The sequence below is a fragment of the Panthera pardus genome, unplaced genomic scaffold (assembly GCF_024362965.1).
Source record: "Panthera pardus isolate Hobbes unplaced genomic scaffold, ASM2436296v1 HiC_scaffold_11, whole genome shotgun sequence".
Taxonomy (NCBI): domain Eukaryota; kingdom Metazoa; phylum Chordata; class Mammalia; order Carnivora; family Felidae; genus Panthera; species Panthera pardus.
Window position 1 is genome coordinate 34438817 of NW_026526666.1, and position 22119 is coordinate 34460935.

At 34.4% G+C, this 22119-nt stretch overlaps 1 protein-coding gene across 5 annotated transcripts in view; it reads left to right on the plus strand.

Annotated features, from left to right (window-relative positions):
• COL24A1 (collagen type XXIV alpha 1 chain) overlaps positions 1–22119 on the plus strand; it is a 413859-nt gene that overhangs the window by 96086 nt on the left and 295654 nt on the right. For all 5 annotated transcript variants that reach the window (XM_019414025.2, XM_019414026.2, XM_019414023.2 and 2 more), the window contains 6 exons: positions 9456–9509; positions 11719–11763; positions 17985–18038; positions 18116–18160; positions 18410–18463; positions 18725–18778. In XM_019414025.2, coding sequence (XP_019269570.2) covers positions 9456–9509; positions 11719–11763; positions 17985–18038; positions 18116–18160; positions 18410–18463; positions 18725–18778 — 306 coding nt within the window. The remainder of the gene's footprint in view (positions 1–9455; positions 9510–11718; positions 11764–17984; positions 18039–18115; positions 18161–18409; positions 18464–18724; positions 18779–22119) is intronic.

Below are 22119 nucleotides of genomic sequence, written 5' to 3' on the forward strand. Positions count from 1 at the left end.
TAAGTTGTTATGAATCAGCTTCCTTAGTGACATCTGTATTTTTTTAATGAAAATGATAGACTTACAAGTAAGAGATATCTTCTCCTAAATAGTATAAATATTATATTAGAGCTATTGAAAATGGACACATTTCAAAATAACATATTATTTTGGTTGTCCAAGAGTTATTTGGTATTTAGCTTCATACTGCTATTTTTAAATTTAGTGTTTGGGTTAAACGTTATCTCATTTTAAATCTTACTTCCCAGAAAATTTCTCCCCAAGTAAAACGTTGTCTTTATTCAGTATTTATAGATTGAGTTGAAATTTATAACACAGTGTGTTTTTGTTTTTTCAACCAGAAAATGTATGAAAACTGATTTTGCTGGAAATTGGGTATATTTTAGGACCAGGGTATATAAAAGTAGTTATATTAACACATTTCAAGATCCTAGTAAAAGGTACTTACTAATAATCATTACAATTATTTTTAAAGACCTCATGTAATCAGTTACATATTAGTCAATATTTGTGTACTCATACTTTTGGCTATTGAGATATTATAGCTCTTACCTCTTTCCTTCCTCTTACAATCCCTACATATTACAAATCAAAAAAGTTAGATCAAAATCCTTATTGTCAGTTATGTTAGAGGACAGCTATGGGGCTGTAAGTGCTATTCATCCATTCTTTTTGGTATCTGTGGGTATAACTTGAATTCATCTCAAGTTCTTTCGGAAGAGATCTCCACAGGTAGTACCACAATCTACAAGGTAGTAGACGATCTTTATTGGTCAAAACTCTTTTAAATACCATAGAACTACCATTCTATTTTATATGCTTTGCTATCTATTTGAAAAGCTTCTTGGAACATATCTGATGAGCCAGATTCTTTAAAAGCATCAGTTATTCACTGATTTATAATAGAAAAAAAGAACACTGTTAAAAAGGGAAGGCAGGGAGAGGTTTCATATATATTTGTCAACATCAAATTTTATGTGTACTACCCAGTTGTAAGCAGCTTCCTTTTTAATTCAAAGTTTTCAGACTTCGTTCTGTAGTACCACAATCAGGAAATTCTATAGTTGCTTTTAAAGAAGCATTTTGCATGGCTCCCGGACTGATTTAATCAGTAGTTTCTTTGTTGTACTAAGTTGGTTATGCAAATTTACATTACTCCACAGAGCTAAAATATTTATGCTAGAACTGACTTGTCGGGATTGAAGATAAACATGAAATTGGAGCTGGAATTTACTCTCAACAACGCCTAGAAAATTGTTGTCAAAATATAGAGACTTTTCAAAGGAGTTTTGCAGACCTGATTGGAATAGATTATAAATAATCAAATCATATTACATTAAAGTTTGACAAAGAAAAAGTGTACTTAGTTTTCTTCCTATGAAAATCAAAATATCATAGTCTTAGAATAGTAGACAAAATAACACCCGTAAGCTACCTGGACTTCAGAGATGTTTACTTTTCTAACTATAGAAAGAACTGTCTCCTCCTCTTTTCTCATACATCATCTTGTTAGAAGAGTCTATTTAAAGTAAACTGTATTTTGGCTTCTAACTCTAGTGTTAGAATTTCAGAATATAAAATCCTTCTGTTAAACATCTGTTATTAGTTTCTATCCTTAGCCCAGGATAGTCTTAAATACGTATTGCACAGTAGTGTCTCAGATACATACATTTTATCAAGAATTTGGAGACAGTATTTTGTCTGAGGAAAAGGTTGTAGTTAATTTGATCCTAGAGAAAGTATTACTGTTGCTAGAGCATTCTGAAAAATTGTTATTAATTTTTAAGTGATTCTGTCTCTTTTAAGAAAAATGTTTTTTTCTGATTTTTACTTACTGGTTGTAGTCTATAGTGACTATATTTGGCTAACTATAGCTTGACAAGATGTATGGAAGAGACAGGACTTTGAATTAAACCCACCATTCAGGTTGGGATAGGTACAGAGAAGAGAGACACTCAAAGAACTATAGCTGGTAATTTGGGGGACGTCCAGGCAGAGCATGATTTCATAGAGATATAACACTAACAGGTGAAAATTCAGGCAGGCAGTTATTTTCAGTGCAGATAACATAAGGGAAAACTCAGTCTTGTAGGTTATCAAAGTCAGGAATGTGAGTGCAAATATGCCCACAGGGGTTGGCTTGGGTTCAGGGACTGTGTTCTTAGTGTTGGAAAATGGCAAGAATAAGGTGGGGTCCTTATGAACAAGGGATAGAACATAATGTATACCAAAAGTGCTTTGTGGACACAAGAATAAGGCAGATTGCAATTCCCCCAACTGGAGTACAGATGATAACCAATCTTTAAGAACAACAAAACAGATGGGGCTCCTGGGTGGTCCAGTTGGTTGGTTAGGTATCTGACCACTGATTTTGGCTCAGGTCATGATCTCATGGTCATGGCATTGAGCCCTGCATTGGGCACCACGCTGACTGCAAGGGCCTGCTTGGAATTCTCTCTCCTTCTCTCTCTGCCCCTCCCCCACTCATGCTGGCATGAGTGCACTCTCTCTCTGTCTCAAAAATAAATAAACTTAAAAATTTTTTTCATGTTTTTAATTTTATTTTTGAGAGAGAGAGAGAGAGAGAGAGAGAGAGAGGGAGAGCGCAGGGGAGGGGCAGAGAGAGAGAAGGAGGCACAGAATCCAAAGCAGGCTCTAGGCTCTGAGCTGTCACCACAGAGCCTGACCTGGGGTTCAAACCCACTGACTGTGAGATCATGACCTGAGCCAAAGTTGGATGCTTAACTGACTGAGCCACCCAGGCACCCCTTAAAATAAATAAATAAACTTTAAAAAAAAGAACAACAAAACAGATGACAGAGGGAGAAGAGAAGAGAGGGAAAAAAACCACAAGAGACTCTTAATGATAGAAAAAAAAACAAGAGTTGACAGTGGGAGGTGGGTGGGAGAAGGACTGGATATGTGATGGGTGCTAAGGAGGACACTTGTGATAAGCACTGGGTATTGTATATAAGTGATGGATCACTGAATTCTACTCCTGAAACCAATATTGCACTGTATGTTAACTAAGTAAAATTTAAATTAAAAAAAAAAAAACAAACGGGGAAAACAAAAGAACAAAGTACGAACATGAATGAGAATTGAGGCCCAGATCATCACTAGGATAACCATAAGTCTGACTTGATGTTCAGTTTCTGAGAATTGGGCTAGAACTCCTTAAATTCCTACCAAAGTTTAAAATTAGTTTTAGCCAACAAGACATGGTCAACCCTTGAAATGTGGATCAAATTGTCCTACCTGTGATGAAAAGGAAGGTGAAAAGAAAAGGGAAAAGACATATCTTCACAGAGTACTTAACATTCTAGCCTTTTCCTATAGTAAGTGTGCTTTATTTTTGAACGATTTAAAAATATCATGATTTCATGGTAATAATTATTCATGTGTAGACTGTGTAGAATTAACTACCAGGTTTTATTTTATTGTTTCTAATCCTAGACAAATTAGTTTGATCTTCTCTTTTCAATGCTTCGTCTTGGGAAAAGTTGAATTTCTGTTTTTGTTGGTAATGTCTATTTAGTGTATATGTCTTTATAATATTTCTTATTTATCTCTACTTCAGATTGAATATGTTGTTTCTGAACCATTGTTTTCTGAAAAGAACAAAGTATGTTCATAGTTAACTGTGGCCTTTAACAAAAAAATTTTGCATTGCTTATATTTTTTTTTAATTCCATAAATGTAGTCATTAGTATTTTATGGTTATTTTGGTTCCCATATTTTCCTAATTATTTTGTATGCAGTATTTTTCCAATTTCTTTGTAGAACTAGGGAAATAATCATTTTACTAGATTGTGTAAGCTGTAAGTTTCCCACTGTTTTAAGATATTTAGATATACTATCAAGTATAGTACCTACACTCTAAAATATTAACACCACACATACATGCAAGCATACTAAGTCTAAAATAGTTCTTAGTGTTTGATCACTACCATGTTTGATAACAATACCATTGTTAGACCCAGGCAAGAGAGAAACTTAATCTGGGCTCTGCACTTTTGAGGACCCTGTACATCACAAAGAAAGTAAATGTATTAAAAACAAAACAAAACAAAACACATGAGTGGCTCTGTCACTCAGCACCCAGCAGTTAGCATTGGAGCAATATGACCAATCATCCTAGACCATCACTCTTGTTACTATGTATTATCTATTACTATATAACATGTTACTCCAAATTAGTGGTTTGAAATAACAATTTTATATATAAATATATATATATATATATATATATATATATATATATATATATATATATATATTTAAATATGTATTACTTTTCAGAGTTTCTGTGGACTGGGAATTTGGGAATGCTTTATTTGAGTGGGTCTAGCTTAGGGTTTCCCATGAGGTTACAGTTAAGATTTGGGGCAAGACTACTGTCATCTGAAGGCTTGACTGGGGCTGGGGGATCTGCTTTTAATGTGGCTTACTTGCTGGCCAGCCACATAGTGCTAGTTGCTGGAAGATCTCATTTCCTCTCCATAGGGACCTCTCCACATGGCAACTTGAGTGTCCTCAGGACATGGTTGTTGGCTTGCACCAAAATAAAGTGGTCCATGAGAGCAAGGTGGAATGTGTAGTGCCTTTTATGACCTAACCTCAGAAGTCACACTGTACATCTATATTCTGTTGGCCATGTGGGCCAGCCATGATTCCAAATGGGAGGGGACTACACAAAGGCATTAATATCAGGAAGTGAGAATCATGGTGGTCCATCTTTGAAGCTGTTTAGTGTCTTCAGGCCTCAGAGAAATTCTTCTCCATTTCTGTGGCCTATAATCTCATGTGTGAATGCCATGAAATTAGTAGGTGGTCCACTGCCAAAATTAGAGACAGAAAATGCTCAAGATTGTGGAGAGGATTTGAGCTGGCCATCGAAGCACCTTGGTAAAAGGAAAGATGAGGGGCGCCTGGGTAGCTCAGTCAGTTAAGCGTCCGACTTCAGCTCAGGTCATGATCGCATGGTTTGTGAGTTTGAGCCCCACGTTGGGCTCTGTGCTGACAGCTCAGAGCCTGGAACCTGCTTTGGATTCTATGTCTCCCTCTCTCTGTGCCCCTCCTCTGCTTGTGCTCTGTCTCTCTCAAAAATAAATAAACATTAAAAAAAATTTTTTAAAAAGGAAAGATGAATTAATTAGCTTAGCTAATTCTCCTTTCAGTATGAATGCAATAGAATCCTGTATAATGAAGTACTGTTTCCTGATAATGCAGACTTCTGTTTTCTTCTTTCTTTTTATGTTATGATTTATGGTTTCAGAGGTAATAACATTAGTGCAGTATTTGCAACAGCTACACTTAGAGACTGAAATATTTTAAATTATTAAGCAATTCATATTACTCTTAAATTTGCATTTCATAACTATAGACACAAATTTCATGAAACATAATAAAAATTCTTTACATTAGCAAGTAGATGAATATGAAATGCTAGAATGAAGTTTTTAAAATATAGATATTTAATTAGATTAAATTTTTAAAATGTTAAGTGAATATAAAATTTTAATTTAACTAATATTGATAGTAATTATAATTTGCAATAGAAAATAAAAAGCCATAGAAAGTCTTCAGAGATGTGATCTATTTAAGTTTTTAAAATCTAGAAACAATGCAAATAGTCTTATATTGAACAATACCATTTAGTAAAATTTGCAAATTGGACTTTATACATTCTCTATTTAAAGATTTAATTACCAATTTTATTAGCTTTCTATTGCTGCATAACAAATATCACAAGCTTGGTGGCTTAAAACAGCACCCATTTATTTCCTCACAGTTCTCTGGGGTAGGGAGTCCAGGTACTACTTAACCCAGTCTTCTGCTCAGGGTCTCAAGGCTGTAATCAAAGTGTCAGCTGGCTGCAAGATCATCTGGAGACTTGTCTTGGGGAGAGTTCACTTCCAGCCTCATTCAGGTTGTGAGAAGACTTCATTTCTTTAAAGATGTGGAATTGAATGCCCTGGATTTTTGCCGGCTCTTGGGTATAGGCCACCCTCAGGTCCTATGGAGTGTCCACGGTTCCTAGAGTTCACTCACAATTCCCTGCCATGTGGGCATCTCCAACACAGCTGCTTACTCTATCAAGCTCACAAGGGAAGTTTTTAGTTCCGGGCTGCTAAGATGGAGTCTTATATAGTAGAACATAATCACATCCGTGACATCCCACCAGCGGTGCTGCACTCTATTGGTTAGAGTAAGCAAATCATAGTCCGACCCACACTCAGAGGGTGGGTATCACATAAAGCATTGGAATCATTGGATGTCACTTTAAAGTCTGTCCACTATATTGACCAAACTGGAAATAAGCAAGAAAATTTTTCACAACTTGAAGAAATCAAATGAATTTCCTGGAATGTCATATTCTTTATAAAATAAAATTTTATAACTGATGAAAACAATGAAAATGGAAAAATGGAAAAAAAAGAGAATTATACACAACACAGAAGGAGCAGTGCAACTCTGGCTTGCCCATTAGTAGACAGTTATTACGTTGATGAAATTGGCAAATGGGACAAGAAAGGGAAAAACTCAAGCTTCCCTATGGACAATAATCCTGGAAAATGGTTATTAAATCCTTTGGCAGTGTGAATATATTTCTAGGGAAGCACAATTTGATTTAAATTAATGGTTATAATTTTCCACTAGGTAAATATGAGAGAAAATCTAGTATTGCGTTTTATAACAAATTCTTTCCAGTGGAGAAAGAAACTGTAGAAACTATCTTTTGTATTTTAAGTTCAAAGACAAAGTGTTTTGTCACTATTGTTCCATGTTTCACTATGAGTCTTTTAAGATAGGTTTTTGACAATGAAGATTTGTGGCTGCAAACTTTTAGGTTCCTAATTTAAGGAATACAGAACCTCTCCTGGATTAAAAAAAAAAAAATCATGCATGTAATTGATAAATTCCATGCAAAATACAACTGATAAAAAGGAAACAATGGCATTTTTAACAACGTAAAACATTGGCATGATGTTTTTTAAAATAAAATGTCCAGTACATAGCCAAATATAATTATGTTTGTTTTTTTTTTTTGTGGTATTAGCTGTGCTGTATTTCATTAAACAGGAAAGTGTGTCTAGATTTAATAGGAATTATTTCGGAAATTGATGACACAATGGTCAACATGTACAAAGGACTAAAAATAATAAAACAAATGATCTCTGTCTAGACTAGAGAATTAAGAATGAAGTGATACATTTAATGGGTAGTGAAGTGAGAGGAGAAATGGTACATAAAAATTTTAGAAGTAGATATTACGCAGTTTAATTAAATTGTTTCAGGGGCAAAGTCAAGTTGAACACCTAATATTTATTATATATTTTGTTGAACTACCAGGAGAATAGGTAGTTGAAATTAATAAGTAATTTATTATTATGTTAGTGCAGGTTTTGTTCTAAGTGAAGAATTGATCTCCCCCCTTTCCCCTCCTGGGGCGTAAAAATCACTAGTTTTATGGAAAGCTGAACTGGAGAGCAGCTCCTCCTACTGGATGAGGATGGGGCCAATCAGTCCCAGAGAGCAATCCTGAGTGAGTCCCCAAGGATGGTTTCTCTCTGCTCCTTGTTCAGACTGATTGTGTCTTCATTTTTTGTGAAAAACTGTTCAGATCTAATTCACATGCCATAATATTCACCTTTTTAAAATGTACAATTCAGTGCTTGTTGTTATTTTGACAGAGTAATGTAGCTGTCAGACTAGTTTTAGAATCTTTTCTTCACCCAGAGAGAAACCCTGTACTTGCTAGGAGTCACTGCCCAATTCTCCCTGCACCACCAGCCTTAGACAACCACTAATCTGTTTTCTATGTCTGTGGATTTGCCTGTTCTGGACGCTTCACATTCATGGAATCATGCAAAATGTGCCCCAGTCTTTATTATTTCACTGAGCTTTCTGAAAAACCTACTTATGATCTATCTAAAAAATCAATCATCTCTTCTGTTTCAGATTTATTACAGAATTTTTCCTCTACTTTTTCCATTACCTGTACATCATAAATACTTTGAAATGTCATTATTAGCTCATACCGAATAGTATGATGTATTGCCGATATGTGAGCTTGTTGACAACAGAATCTGACTTCCAAGGACAAGGAAAGCAAAATGCCTGCCTGAACTTCAACTGACTTTGAAGAGGTTATGGCTACCCTATGTTTGACTATGCAGATGGTTTTTGCATTATCCTCTGATTACAGAATAAGAAAAACTGCTTCTAGTATGAGTTAATTATGTTTTAGAAATATCATACTTTTTTTTCCATTGCTAAACTGTCTTTTAAATTTTGTGCATTCATGTGTGTACTAGTGAACCAGTGATTTTGGCAATCTATTAAATAGATATTTAATAAGTGGCTTGCCTAATAAAGAGATTATAAGACTTTAATAATGTACTTCAATTTTTGTTAGGCTTATAACAAATTTAAAAATGAATGTTATTAAAATGTTGATTATAATAAATCCTACAAATCATTTTGCAAAGTAGTCTTCAAACAGAGAACTTTAAAGTTGCTGAGTATAGTGGCAAATCTTTACAGAAAAATTTTACTATCAAAGTAAAAGTAACTGAGCGATTGAGTTATTTTACAAAAGACTATGTAATAAGAAAGTGTGTCACTTTACTGTCCTTCATAGTTTTACAACGTAGAATCCTTCCTCAGCAGGCATTGAGGAAGTTTGATTTTCAGTGGCACCGCATTTTATGGTTGCAGTATGTATGTGCAGTATGGCTTTCCCCAATAATACAGTACTGAGATGGTATTTTTTTACCTGTTTATCATATCTTGAAATGATGAGCTAAAGTATTCAGTATAGAATAGAAGAAAAAACGTGACTCTGCGTTCAGACTTTCTCCACTCAAATCTCAGTCCTGCTCATCACTAGCGAGTACAAGTGACTTAAGCTCTTTGTGCTCCAGTTTTCTCAAATGCAAAATGAGGATATTAATGTTCATTAATTTGATCTGTTATGAAGATAAAATGAAGTAGTGTGTGTATACTAAACTGTTTAAAGCCCTTAGCACATGGTAAATGTGCTATGTACATACTTAAATAACATTAGTCATTTTATTCTTTATGATGTGCGTGTAGGACCAGCATGAAATAGTGGAGAGAACTAATGGATTGGTCAGGAAGAAATCTTTATGTTCCCTCTCATTCAGTGATTCTTTATATAATAATGAACAAATGTATATTTTCTCAAATTTAGTTTTCTGTATATATTATGTGACATCTAAAATAATTTTTGCAAGTCATAGAAATAGTATACTTAACAAAATCAATGAAGTATTATGCAAAACAAATGTAAGTTTTTTTGCACTACAATTTAAAAGTTAGGAAATAAATATTTCCTATTAGTAAATTCCTTAGCAGTAAACAGAACAAAAATGAATTCTTTATCTATGTTGGCTTTAATGGCATTTCTTCTTTTTTCCCTGGTCCAGGGTTTTCCAGGTGACTTTGGAGACAGAGGCCCTGCTGGCCCTGATGGCAGTCCTGTGAGTACACTGTGATGGTCCAGCCTTGCAATCTGACATCACTCAGATGCCCCAGCACCTACATTTGCCATCCTCACTATGACATTCACATAAGCAGCATTGGCCAGAAAGCTTTGATACCTCTGTGCACATTACAGTTTGTAATTTTTCATTGTGGGAAATAAAATAAAAATGTTCTGAGTAAATTCTGTCTTGGGATATAATCATCAAAATTAATTATTGTGGCCATGTTAAATGTAACTGCTTAAGTAAAATATTAGAAATATATGAAAATAAGACATATTTTGGGGGTGAGGAGAAGTCTTTCGTGTACATGAATGTACCAACAAGCCTCACGTAAAAATTGTGCTCTCAGTGATTGCTTTTTGACTCAAATCTGTCATTGATCTACCTGACTTTTATGTATCTATTTATAGAGAAATCTTCTCCTTTGGGATTTTTCAGCTATTATTTTCAGGTTAGGGGGTTACCATTCTATAATTAATTATATTGTCAAAGAATGGTGATGGGCTGTCATTTTTTTGATGCTAGGTAGAAAAATCTAAACTTTTTTGCTCTCAAAGAGCATCTAGCAAATACCTCCCAATCTATTCCATGAACATACTCTTTTAATAAGATTTTAAGGTGAATAAGAGTCAACCACTAAGCCCGTTTAGCCTAAATTGAGAATAGTTCCTATATTTAGGTATTTATACTTAAAGTGTTAGAAAATATTTCTTTTTAATTTGCTTTTCTAAATTATGACTTTATTAGCTTATTCAGTTAATTTAGTCAAAGTTTTAGTTGTTGTGAGGCTTGGCAGGTAAGAGTAGAACTGATCTCCAAAGAAATTGCTAAAAACCTGAATGATATTTTAAGTAGAATGTTTACCATCTTTTTCTTGCCCTTGATTCTGGGGAACTTTTCATTTCAAGAGTAATAAAGTAAGCATTATTGGGGCACCTAGGTGGCTCAGTTATTTAAGCATTCGACTCTCTATTTCAGCTTAGGTCATGATCTCACGGTTTTGTGAGTTCAAGCCCCATGTCAGGCTCTGCTCTGACAGCACAGAGCCTGCTTGGGATTCTCTCTCTTTCTCTCTCTCTATCTCTCTGCCCCTCTCCCACTCACACTGTCTCTGTCTCTAAATAAATAAATAAATAAATAAATAAATAAATAAATAAATAAATAAAATAGAAAATAAAGTAAGCATTATTTACTTTTCTCTTTAATACCATTTATGTACTTGCATAACTACTGTGAAGCCATCTTATTTAATTTTTTTGTCAGTCCATTCAGTATACATGAAGTTTGTTAGGGTTGGACTTCTACCATATATAAAATGTGTCTTTTTGAAATCTACTCTTTATTTAAATATAATGCTTCTTGAAGAGCATTTTCAGGCTTTAATATCTTTAACATAGGATTTTTTGTTTATTCGTTCATAATTCTTTATATTTTATACTGTGCCTTAATTTCAAAACAACTTGCAAAGGCAGGTGCTGTTCTTGTACTTTGTATCATCATTACTTTGTAAATGATGTAACACTGACATGGAGTGGGTTAGGAATTACCATAAGGACTGTAATGACAAGTCCAAAAGACCATCACAAATCAACTGGAAAAATTAATATTGATTTAAAATCTCACTTGTTATATGCATAATTAATGGTATTGGTAACTTCTTATATTTGTGAGAAATTTTTCAAAACCTTTTATGCATTATGACAGTTTTCATTGTGATTTAAAACAGTGAGAGCAAATGTTATTTTCCTATTTTGTAAATGAGAAAACTGAAGTGTAGAGAATCTAAATATTGTACTTCAAGAGTGGAGAGTGTTTTAAACTATCTGAAAATGTTCTTCTAACTCTATATGCTGACCACCTATCCTTTTATACAATATACAGGCTGGTTATGTCTATAATGCTGACTATTTATGGGTTTTACTTCCTTTATTAGCGACATAAAAGACATCAAACAATCTATATCCTAGGCTAGGTCATAGTCCTGGCATCCAAAAGCATGGAGCCAAGGGCATTTTTGAAGAACATAAACGTCCACCAGAGATTTGCACTTCTTAGAAGGATACAGAAGAGTAGGGAAGAATCAGAAGTTAGCTGTAGAAGAGGGTAAAATTTTATTTTTTTTCCTAAAAGTTTTTGTCTTTAGAAAACACTCTTCATAGTCTGGAATCATATTTAACCAACTTTGCACATTTCTTTTATATAGGGACTTGTAGGTAGCATTGGCCCTCCAGGATTTCCTGGGCTTAGAGTGAGTATCAACTATTATCATTCTTATAAAATATTGTGTTTATATTTGTTAGATGCATTTTAAAATCTTTAGAAAAATGAGATGCTTTGGTGTCATTGCTGGATATGAGACTTGCGCAAATGTGTTTTCCCACCTGATGTGCAAATTAGACCAGTAGTATGAATCAAAAAATTAAACATTATCATAACCTACAATAACAAATTTCTACAGATTTATGTGTACACATGTACATTAATAGGTAACTTAAGACTCAGTTTCTTCAAATGCATGACATAGAACAGCCACTTCTCTCCTTTGAAATAGTCTTTCATACCATCTGGTCTGGATAGATACAGATGGGTCTAAATACCATACCACACCACATCACAGCACATGGTAACTATAGACTTTATTTCTGGAATAAAATTGAATAAATGGTTAGGAAACGTCCTGAACAAAAGGTAGTAGTTGTACTTTATTAATGCTGCTAAACATATTAATGCCCAATTTATTTATTATACTAATAATATAAGTGACTATATTATTTGTCCATGTAATCAGTTTAATTCAGTGAATTGAACTCTGAGTTTCACTGGAGTTTCTGATGTAGGCAAAGTACAGTTTAGTAAAAGCAATTCTATGAAGGCCAAAGCAATGTACTCCAGATAGTTACCTGATAAAGTTTATTCACTGAAGCAAACAGACTGCTATTAGACTGCTATTTCTGCTGTGTCTTCATAAATATATTTCTGTCAGTCAAGCTTATGGTTCATGACAGCGATATAAATTGCAGATATTTTATATAAATTTAGAACCATGTAGCTTAACATCCAGCTGAGCTAAAGGCATGTTTGACACACTTTTATGAACTGTAAGTAGCCTAATGAAAATAGAATCTTAAAAGTAAACTATGTATCCATATAAAAATAGGAAATATATCCATATAAAAATAGGAAATAACCATGAGCAGAGGTAAGATTTTCCATAAAAATCAACTTAGAGCTTGCTCTAACACGTGAAGTAGGTAATTAAGACTCCAGAGTTTTATGCCATAAATTACAGCCACAATTATTTTTAGCTTGAACTTGAACACAGGTCTTCTGACTCTACATTTAAATTCCCACACACACCCCACCCCTGACCAACCTAACTACCCAAAGGCAGAAGGTGACAACTTGACCAAAGGAATAAATCAGGAATTCAGTTATTGGAACTATAGAAAAAATCAGCATAATAAGTTTTAACTCACCATTTGGGGCTGGAAACAGTAGAGAATTAAGAGTCAGAGAACCTGAGTTAAGTCTATAACATTTAAACTTTTCTTTTACATGATACTATTAGTATAATAATAAAATCAGCAATAATATCTCACTTTTATTTAGTATTTTCCATGTGCTAGTCTTAATGTTAGGTCATTTAACTCTCAGAATAAGCCAAGACTACTCAGGTTCTGAGTGTTAGGCCTAGATTTGAAGCCAGGTGATCCAAATCCAGAGTCCAAAATCCTACCCGTGTGCTACACCGCCTCCTTAAAACTTATATCACCTTAAAATGAATGCCATTTATCTTAAGAGTTTTCTTTAGGCTTCATGAGAAGCTCTATGTGAAGGTAAAATCCAAAGGACTAATTTTTATTCCTCAGAACTTAGAATAGGATCAAACCCCTAGGTGGTAGTCAGTGGCCTTCCCTATGGGGAGAGAAAGGAAGCTGGGGAAGGGAGTTGGATTCCAAAGATACTCTTTCTGCATTCTTCCTTTAATCTATCAGTTGGTTAGCTCACATGCTTCTGCTATTTTGCTGAAGTTTAAGACCAAAATTCTTAGCATGTCCAGACTATCTTGGTTCTCATCTGCACCCTGAGAACATACTTTGTACACTAGCAAAATTGTTTATTCTCAGATGCCATGCAGCCTTCCTATGATATGGCCTTTGCACTTGTTTGTCTGCCGGAAACACTTTCCTCTCCTTTTGCATCTAACACTGAACTCTTACTCATTTTTCAGTTCCAGGACTTAGCACAGTTCTAACACATAATAGTGCTTAGTAAAAATGACTGTGTTTTTTTGTTTTTGTTTTTGTTTTGTCCTTTCTCTTTCTCAATTTACCCTTTGGTAGATGGGAAGAGATCCTGGAGAAGAGAAAATGGCTGATGATACTAACAGTCATCTTTGTAATACTCATCTCTACATTGATATGGATAGTACTTTATACTTTTCACACACATATCTCATTTGTTCTTCCATGAGATGAAAAGTAGATAAAGCAGGTATTTCTACCTCCATTTTAAATTTATTAAATTTTTTAATCCACATAATGTGAGCATCTACTATGTATCAAATGCTGAACTAGATTTTTGCTAGGCCTAAAACTACAAACAAGATTTCCATTTTTAGCAACATTATAATATAGTGGAATAGAAGGAAAAATAAGCAATGTCATATAATGTGATCACTGCCATCATGGACTAAAAACCAGTGAGAAAGGAGCAATTTATGTTATCTTCAGAGAGGAGTCTTCGCAAAAGAGATGTGTTTTAACCGTATCTTGAAATTTGTGCATGAGTGGAATGGAGTAGAAACAGGGAAAGGGCTCTTTAGGCAGAAGAATCCTTAAATGCACAAAAGAAGTGGAAAAAATGCAATGTTTGGGAGATGCAACGAAGAGTTGGAGGATTGCAGCCTAAGAAGTATGGGGGGATAGGAGCGGAATGGAAGGAGCTGAGGTTTTGGAGATAATTGGGAAAGATGATACAGAACCTTTATGTTTCAGAATAAACAGTTTGCTCACCCAGTTTATCTGCAAGCCTACATCTGCTTGTTTTCATACAGGAAGTATAGTTTCCGACAAGAGATAATATAGCTTTCTCTAAGTGATTTTTTCCATGCAACTGGTTGTCATTGTCATTTGCTTTCTTAACCTGTGAGTGTGGGTGGGTGTGGTTGCACAGTCTTCCCTACACTGTGCTCACTCATATGAGCTCTAATTGGCTAGAGGCTGCTGGTTTTATTTGAAGAGCCTATCCTTAAGCTCTTTTTCTTTGACTCACTTTGACTTGAAACTTCTTTATTATTTCTGGCTCTGTGGGAGGCTCTTCTCCCTTTGGTGCTGTATGTCAGACAGCTAAGTTGCCATACGTGGAAGTATTTCTCCTGTCTGCTCCGTCTTCTCATGGAAAAGGAGTATGGTAGGGAGAGGGTGCTGAAGGCCTTCAGATTTTCCTTGTGGAACTGAAAACTGCTCTTAGTGTCATGGGTTGCTTTCAGAAAGCCATCGTTTTTCAGGACTAGGATTTTCCACACAACTTGTAACATACCACAAAATGTTTGATGTCTCTTGGAGGTTTCTACATCCATACCATTTTACTTTTTAATTCTCTGTTTTGCTAAATCTTTTATAACATGTATGTACTTTGAAATTTTTCAACACTTACTATTTTGTGATTTCTCTTTTAGAGTCACTAAAAAGTAAAATAGTAGATTATGCATACAAAGTACATTCATCTGAAGATGCTAGACTCCACACAGTGATATATTTACTGAAACAAAGTTAATAATATTATTGCCTATAGAAAAAAACGGCAGGATGAAAAAGAAGTATTTGTTTATTTGCTTATATTTTTCCATACCTGCATAGATTATTGCTGCATAATTTCCAAACAGAAATGTTTATTGTATTTTTTGAAACTCTCATAATTTTTAAAGCTATGAACTTTGCATAAACTAGCCACTGTAATTATAAGAACAATTGTTCCTACTGACAGAATTTGTCAGGGATGTATTAATATTGCATATCTGTTTATTAAGTTGGAAAGTATTACTCCTTACTTCTCACAGTCTCATATATTTCAGGATTAAACATGTTGGAAATAATTTATCTTAGTTATATTTCACAGACTTTCGGAGTCACTTAGAAGTAAAGATGTCATATTTTCCATTCTGAAATTTGTATTCTATAAATGTAGACTATTAGAAATGCTCTTTGATGTTGGGAGATAGAGCTCTAGAATCACTGTTTTAGTTTTTTTTTTTTTTACTCAAGTATAATTGACATAGAGTGTTATATTAGTTTCAAGCATACAATATAATGATTCAGCAATTCTATACATTATTCAGTGCTCATCATAAATGTACTCTTAATCCCTTTTATCTATTTCAGCCATCCCCCCACCCACCTCCCCTCTAGCAACCACCAGTTTGTTATCTGTATTTATGAGTCTGTTTTTTGTTTGTCTCTTTTTTTTTCTGTGTTCATTTGTTTTGTTTTTTAAATCCCATGTATGAGTGAAATCATATGGCATTTGACTTTCTTTATTTTACTTAGGATTTTACCCTAGGGTAAAAGGTCCATCCATGGGTGTTACAAGTAGCAAGATCTCAGTCTTTTTAGTGGCTGAGTAATATTCCATTACATATATATATATATATATATATATTATATATATTATACATATAATATGTATTTTTATGTGTATAATATATAATATATATATTATACATTTAATATATATACTATGTGGACATCTATGTCCATCTATGGATGGACACTTGGGTTGCTTCCATATTTGGCTCTTGTAAGTAATGCTGCAATAATCATAGGGTGCATATATCTTTTTGAATTAGTGTTTTCCTTTTCTTTGGATAAATACCAGTAGTAGAATTCTGGATCATACAGTAATTCTACTTTCAATTTTTTGAGGAACCTCCATACTCTTTTCCACGGTGGCTGTACCCATTTGCATTTCTGCCACTGTGCACAAGCGTTCCTTTTTCTCTACATCCCCTCCAGCACTTGTTATTTCTTTTTTATTCTGGCTATTCTGACAGGTCCTTCAGTATTCATCCCACACTTTATTTCACATCTGTTGTGTGTCAGTTATATGTTGGAACTGGAAAATAAAAAAATCAATAAAACGTGCTTCTGCTTCCATAGAATGCTCAGACTAGAAAGACGGGGGGGGGGGGGGGAGTATATAGTGCAGTATATTGCTAGTTCACTAGTGAAGTGCAGTATAAGGCCATTTCAGTATTGGTCACTGTATCTTCAAAGGCTTGGAGCATGTGAAAAGAGAGAGCAGAGAGCATGTTCAGACAATGGAAAACAGTCCATTGTGGTTAGAATGTAGGATTTGGAAGAGGGAGACGTAAAGGAGGAGTAAGGACAAATGGAAATAGAGAAAACTAGGAGAGTTGGTGGAAACCTGGTAGCAAGGGTCTGGGATGCTTTCCTGAGAAATTTGAATTATAACTAAAAGAAGCAACATTTTTTGTCACTGTGATACATATACCTTTAAGAGTTTCTTAGCATTTGGGAACCATAAAAGGGAGGTTTAAAGCAACTTGTTCTTTGAAGCCGGGCACAGGGAGGTAGTAAGAGAAAGAAGGAAAATGAAGGTGTCATTGACACAAAACTTGTAAGTGATCCCCAAGCCATTTTTCCAAATTTTACTTTCAAATACCCTTATTGTGGCTACTGTCCTTTGTCTTCTAAGATGAAGTATTTGAGGAGTTTTTCTAAGGCTCTTACCTACAGGAGATGATAGTGGTAGTTATGTTTTTGAAATATTTTGCATTGGAGCACTAAACTGAGAACCTTGGCATTGCTGACCATGTCCCTTTCATCTGTTTCCTCAACACTTCTACAGTGTCTGTGTACATGTTATGCCCAACAAATGTTAAATGATGAATGAATGAGAGAAGCCCAGAAGAGTAGTCTCATTCAGTACTCAGCTTATCCCTGAGATTATGGTATTTTATCATTCTGCAAATTTCAGATCATGAAATAAAATCATTAGAATGCCTGGAACATAGTAACTGCACAAAAAGTATTTCCTGAATAAATGGGTGAAATGAAAATATAAGATGATCAAATGAAGTATTTATCAAATACATCCTGAGAACATGGCACTAAAATATTTCCCTTATCTTCAAGATTTTAACTAGTTGGAGAAATATTTCAAGATGAATGTTATGGACAGTTAAGCATTTTAGGGGCTAAAAGAAAGGGAGGATCCTTGTGGCCTTGACCAGTATGAATAGGCTTCCGGGAGTAGGATAACCTCACTGAGGTTTCAAAGATTGGTATGATTTATACATGTGGAGAGAAAAAGAAATTGTGGAAGAACAAGGCACATGTAGGAACTTAGTGAGACGAACTGTTCTGGGTTAATTAATCAAGTTTACATTATTCTCTTTCTAATCCTAGTGTATGCTTAATGATGCCTTTCTGTCTTACTGCATTTCAGGGCAGTGTTGGCCCTATCGGACCATTTGGACCTTCTGGAATTCCTGGCCCTGTGGTATGTCTGTATCTACATAATGGATATCTCCCTTTAATTTCTCTACAATGTCACAAAACATCTCCTCTTTTTTTCAGGGTCTTTCCGGGAATAAGGGCCTACCTGGAATCAAAGGTGATAAGGTGATTTAAATATTTACATTATCATAGAGTTAATTTCTTATCACATTTTTTTTTTTTTTTTTTCAGTCAACACAACTTATAAAATATTTTGTTTTTATATATGGGATCCAATCTGTACTGTCAGTTATACAATTTTTCTCAGAAGTAGGAAAAATAAAGAAGCTGTTCTTCCATAAACATTTGTACTTTCGTATAATATTGCCATGTTTGTGTTGCTTAAATGTCTTTGTATAAAATTGTGCCCTCTAGGGTGAGCAAGGCATTGCAGGAGAGCCAGGAGAACCAGGGTATCCTGGAGACAAGGTAACTTTTTTTTACCATTAAGTTTATAGAAGTACAAAAAAAAGTCTGTGAAAAAGTATAAATTCTTTGAAAAGAAGGGAATAATCATTATTTTAACCATGTAGTTTATTAGGATATGGTATCAATATGGTTTTACATGTCTTGTTTCTCAGTTTTCTTGGATTAATTCCATGAATTTTTTAAGTAATTCGTAAATAGAGGCACATCTGCCTTTTTTGGTGTAAGAGTTTCTATCTTTCCTCTAATATTCTCTTCTTTTAGGGTGCTGTTGGTGTTCCAGGACCACCAGGGATGAGAGGAAAGCCAGGACCTTCAGTAGGTTTGAACTTTTGCTTTGTTCTTTATGATTCACAAAGTGCACAGCATGGCAGGTGTCTTGACAGTTGTTGGTATTAGTGGAATATAAGAAGTAAGATATAAGCCTACCAGGCTGGCATTGTTTTCTCTTCAGTTTTTACGGTACAGCTAATCCTTGAAGTTTTCAGCTCACATTCCACAGAGTATTGGACCTCATCCTCCTGCCCCCTCCCCCCATCCCAGGCCAAGCCAAATTTCTGAGAGCCCTAAAGATCTTGGTTGATCTATCATAGACAGTATTGCAAGTAAACATGGGATGTTTAAAACAGAAAATATAAAACACCTTAAATACTATTTTAATTTTTCCAAAAATCTTTCATTCCAATGTATTTCATGAAAAAAAAAAAGTATTGTGAAGAAAAGATAGCATGTCACACTCTGTGAGCAAAAATATTCTAGTTCTTTGTCTTTTTTTTTAATCTTTGGGCATCAATTAGTTGAAAAGAAAGGATACCTTATACTGTAGTTAACACAAAACCCAACAAAGTATACAACTAAAATTACTGAGTAATTAAAATCATTTAAATAATGGTTAAAACATGACTTAAAAGTATGTCTCTATATATTGAAAATCATAAAAATTATTATATTTAAGATTTACTGAGTGTTTACAAAGTTCCAGTCACTATTCAAAAGTCTATGCCTCTAATTTAATCTTTACATAAATCATATAAAGTTGGTACTATTATTATTCTTATTTTACAGATTAGGGGAACTGAGACATAAAGTTGAACAACTTGCCCAAGTTTTCGTAGTTAGTTGGTGGCCACCTGGGAAAACCCAGGTAATCACCTATGTCAGAGCTCATACACTTAGCCACTGTGCCATACTGTCTGAGAATTTAACATTTTAAGATTGTTTTAGGATTTTAATATTGTTTACAACTCTATGAAGGTGAAGGTGATCGTAGATAGAAAAAGTTAGACGGAAAATTATAATTTATTAAAAAACATTAAAATGTACATTTTAAAAAAGATTATTGTTTTCCTGAGCAAATCATCGTGTTCCCTCTAACTCTACCCTCCTATGTCAGGCTTGTTTGTTTTTTTGTCAGATGCAAGCAGCTTTAAGTTACAGTACTTTATATACCCCATTCTGTCTGGCTTCTAACAGTGCAAGCATTTCATGTACATCTCTCAGGAATTATTTATTCCACAGAACCGTTTTCAGCATCTGTTTGTCTAATGACATCTGTTTGTCTAATGGTAAGCTTTGCTCTTCTTAGTTTTTTGCCTCAGACTCAGGGTATACCTGGTCAGTCATGTACCCAGACTTGTGCTCAGCAGTTGAATATTAGAAGTTACAAAGTGCATAAATAAGGGACATGAGAGTAGGTCATGAAGCTAGCAAATAGCCTTTACTCAAGGATGATTCTAAACCACGTAACAGGAACTTACCGTATCTGCAATGGTTGGCAAAGTAAGACCCTAACTTCTTGTATTTTCATTGTTTATTGTGTGAGGGTTTTCTGACTTCTGATAATAATAAAAGGAGCTGGTACAAGACATTTTCTAAGGACAATACTGAGTAATAAATGATACCAATATTCTGTTATGCTTCACATACTTATACAAAGTAAACCTTTTTAATGTCTCCCCCTCCCCTTACTTTTTGACAGTTTGTATTGATAACATGTTTATTGCTGGGCAGGGAGGGATATACTGGTCTGAGAAACAGAGACTTAGATTTTAGTCCCAGCCCTGACTTGCTATCACCCAGGGCATTTAACCACTGTGATATCCAATTTCTTGTTTAAACTGAGAGACTATATCATATTTAAGGTTCCTTGCAAATCTGTGACTCTTTAGTGGCCTCTCTCAGGGATAGTATTTGCCAGTATTTCTCTGGTCTCAGCTACAGAAAAGGCAGAGAACCTGTCTCATCTTTAACACATGGTCTTAAAACCCTTAATTTTTTTTTTCCTGGAATAAATCACCAGAACCAACTCTAATGTGTGTTTTAGGGCAGTGATTCAGGGAGCATAAGCTGATAAGAATGAGGCTTTTTGCTTGTTCATTTTGTACCTTTCTATATTATTCTGGTAAAAAAAAAAAAACACATTTTTTAATGCCGGCAGGGACTTTGGTAGGAGATACTTGACCATTTTTTTGTTTTATCAAATCTTTGAAAAAAATTATATATCAGACCGAAGATAGGATAAAAACTTAAGAATTAATATTTGTGAGAATCTTTAGTTTCTAACTTTATTTATTACTTGTTTATATCTTATGAGTAGACTAAACTTGTAGAGGTTTGACCTGGAAACTTTTCCCAGTTATGGAAGGAGACAGTTGTTGGATGAAAAATTGCTTGCACTCAATCCATTAAAAAGAAACTATACCAATTAGTGCCTATCTAAATCATTTGTTTACTAGCATGAAAAGAATGCCATAGTCATAAGGATGTCTTTCTTATCTTATATCTCCTACTTTGGGTTTTCTATTATCTAAGATGATGACATTAGTGACTTTTTTTTCCCCAAATGAATCTAAGTTGTAACGTGAAAGAGTATTTACAAGCTAAAAGAAGGAATGTCCTGATTTGGAAGGCTTTTTACATTTGCAGTAAGGAAGCTTTTGCTCTACAAGCATTTAAAAACTAGAGAAAACTACCAATCAGAAGTTAAGAAATATTCTTTCCTTAGAACAAAGACATTATTGGGGTAAGCTCTGTGCTGACAGCTCACAGCTTGGAGCCGCTTTGGATTCTGTGTCTCCCTCTCTCTCTGTTCCTCCCCCATTCATGCTCTGTCTCTCTCTGTCAAAAATAAATAAATGTTAAATTAAAAAAAAACAAAGACAATTATTATGTTCTTTCCATACATTTAACTAGAAGTTGCTGTCAATTATAGAGGTGTATGTAATCATTACTCCCTTGTCTAAAACTTACTTGAAAGCTCAGTTTTTATAAAAGAGACTTGACATTTAAGGAAACTTCCAGCTGAAGTTTTTCAAAGTGAAGATTTATTCTGAAGAATGAACGAAATTATTCCAAAATGTGTGTTTTTAAGTATCTGGTTGTCGATTAGTGTTTCTGAAAACAAAGACCTCGTAGGTATTTTTCCTTCACAGCTTGTAAATTTAGCTTCTGGTTTGCTTTTTGCCACCAGAGGTCTCCAGTGAGAGCTCTATCTTTATCTCTTTAAGAGAGGTACTTGCCATTTTAATAATGTAAGCCTCCTCTAGATACTGATTATGACAGATGATGATTTTGTTTACTTAGGAGAACTTAAATGAAGTTTTATGTAATACTATTAATTTTCTCTAAATTTGATTGCAGTAGTTTCATTGTGTACTGTT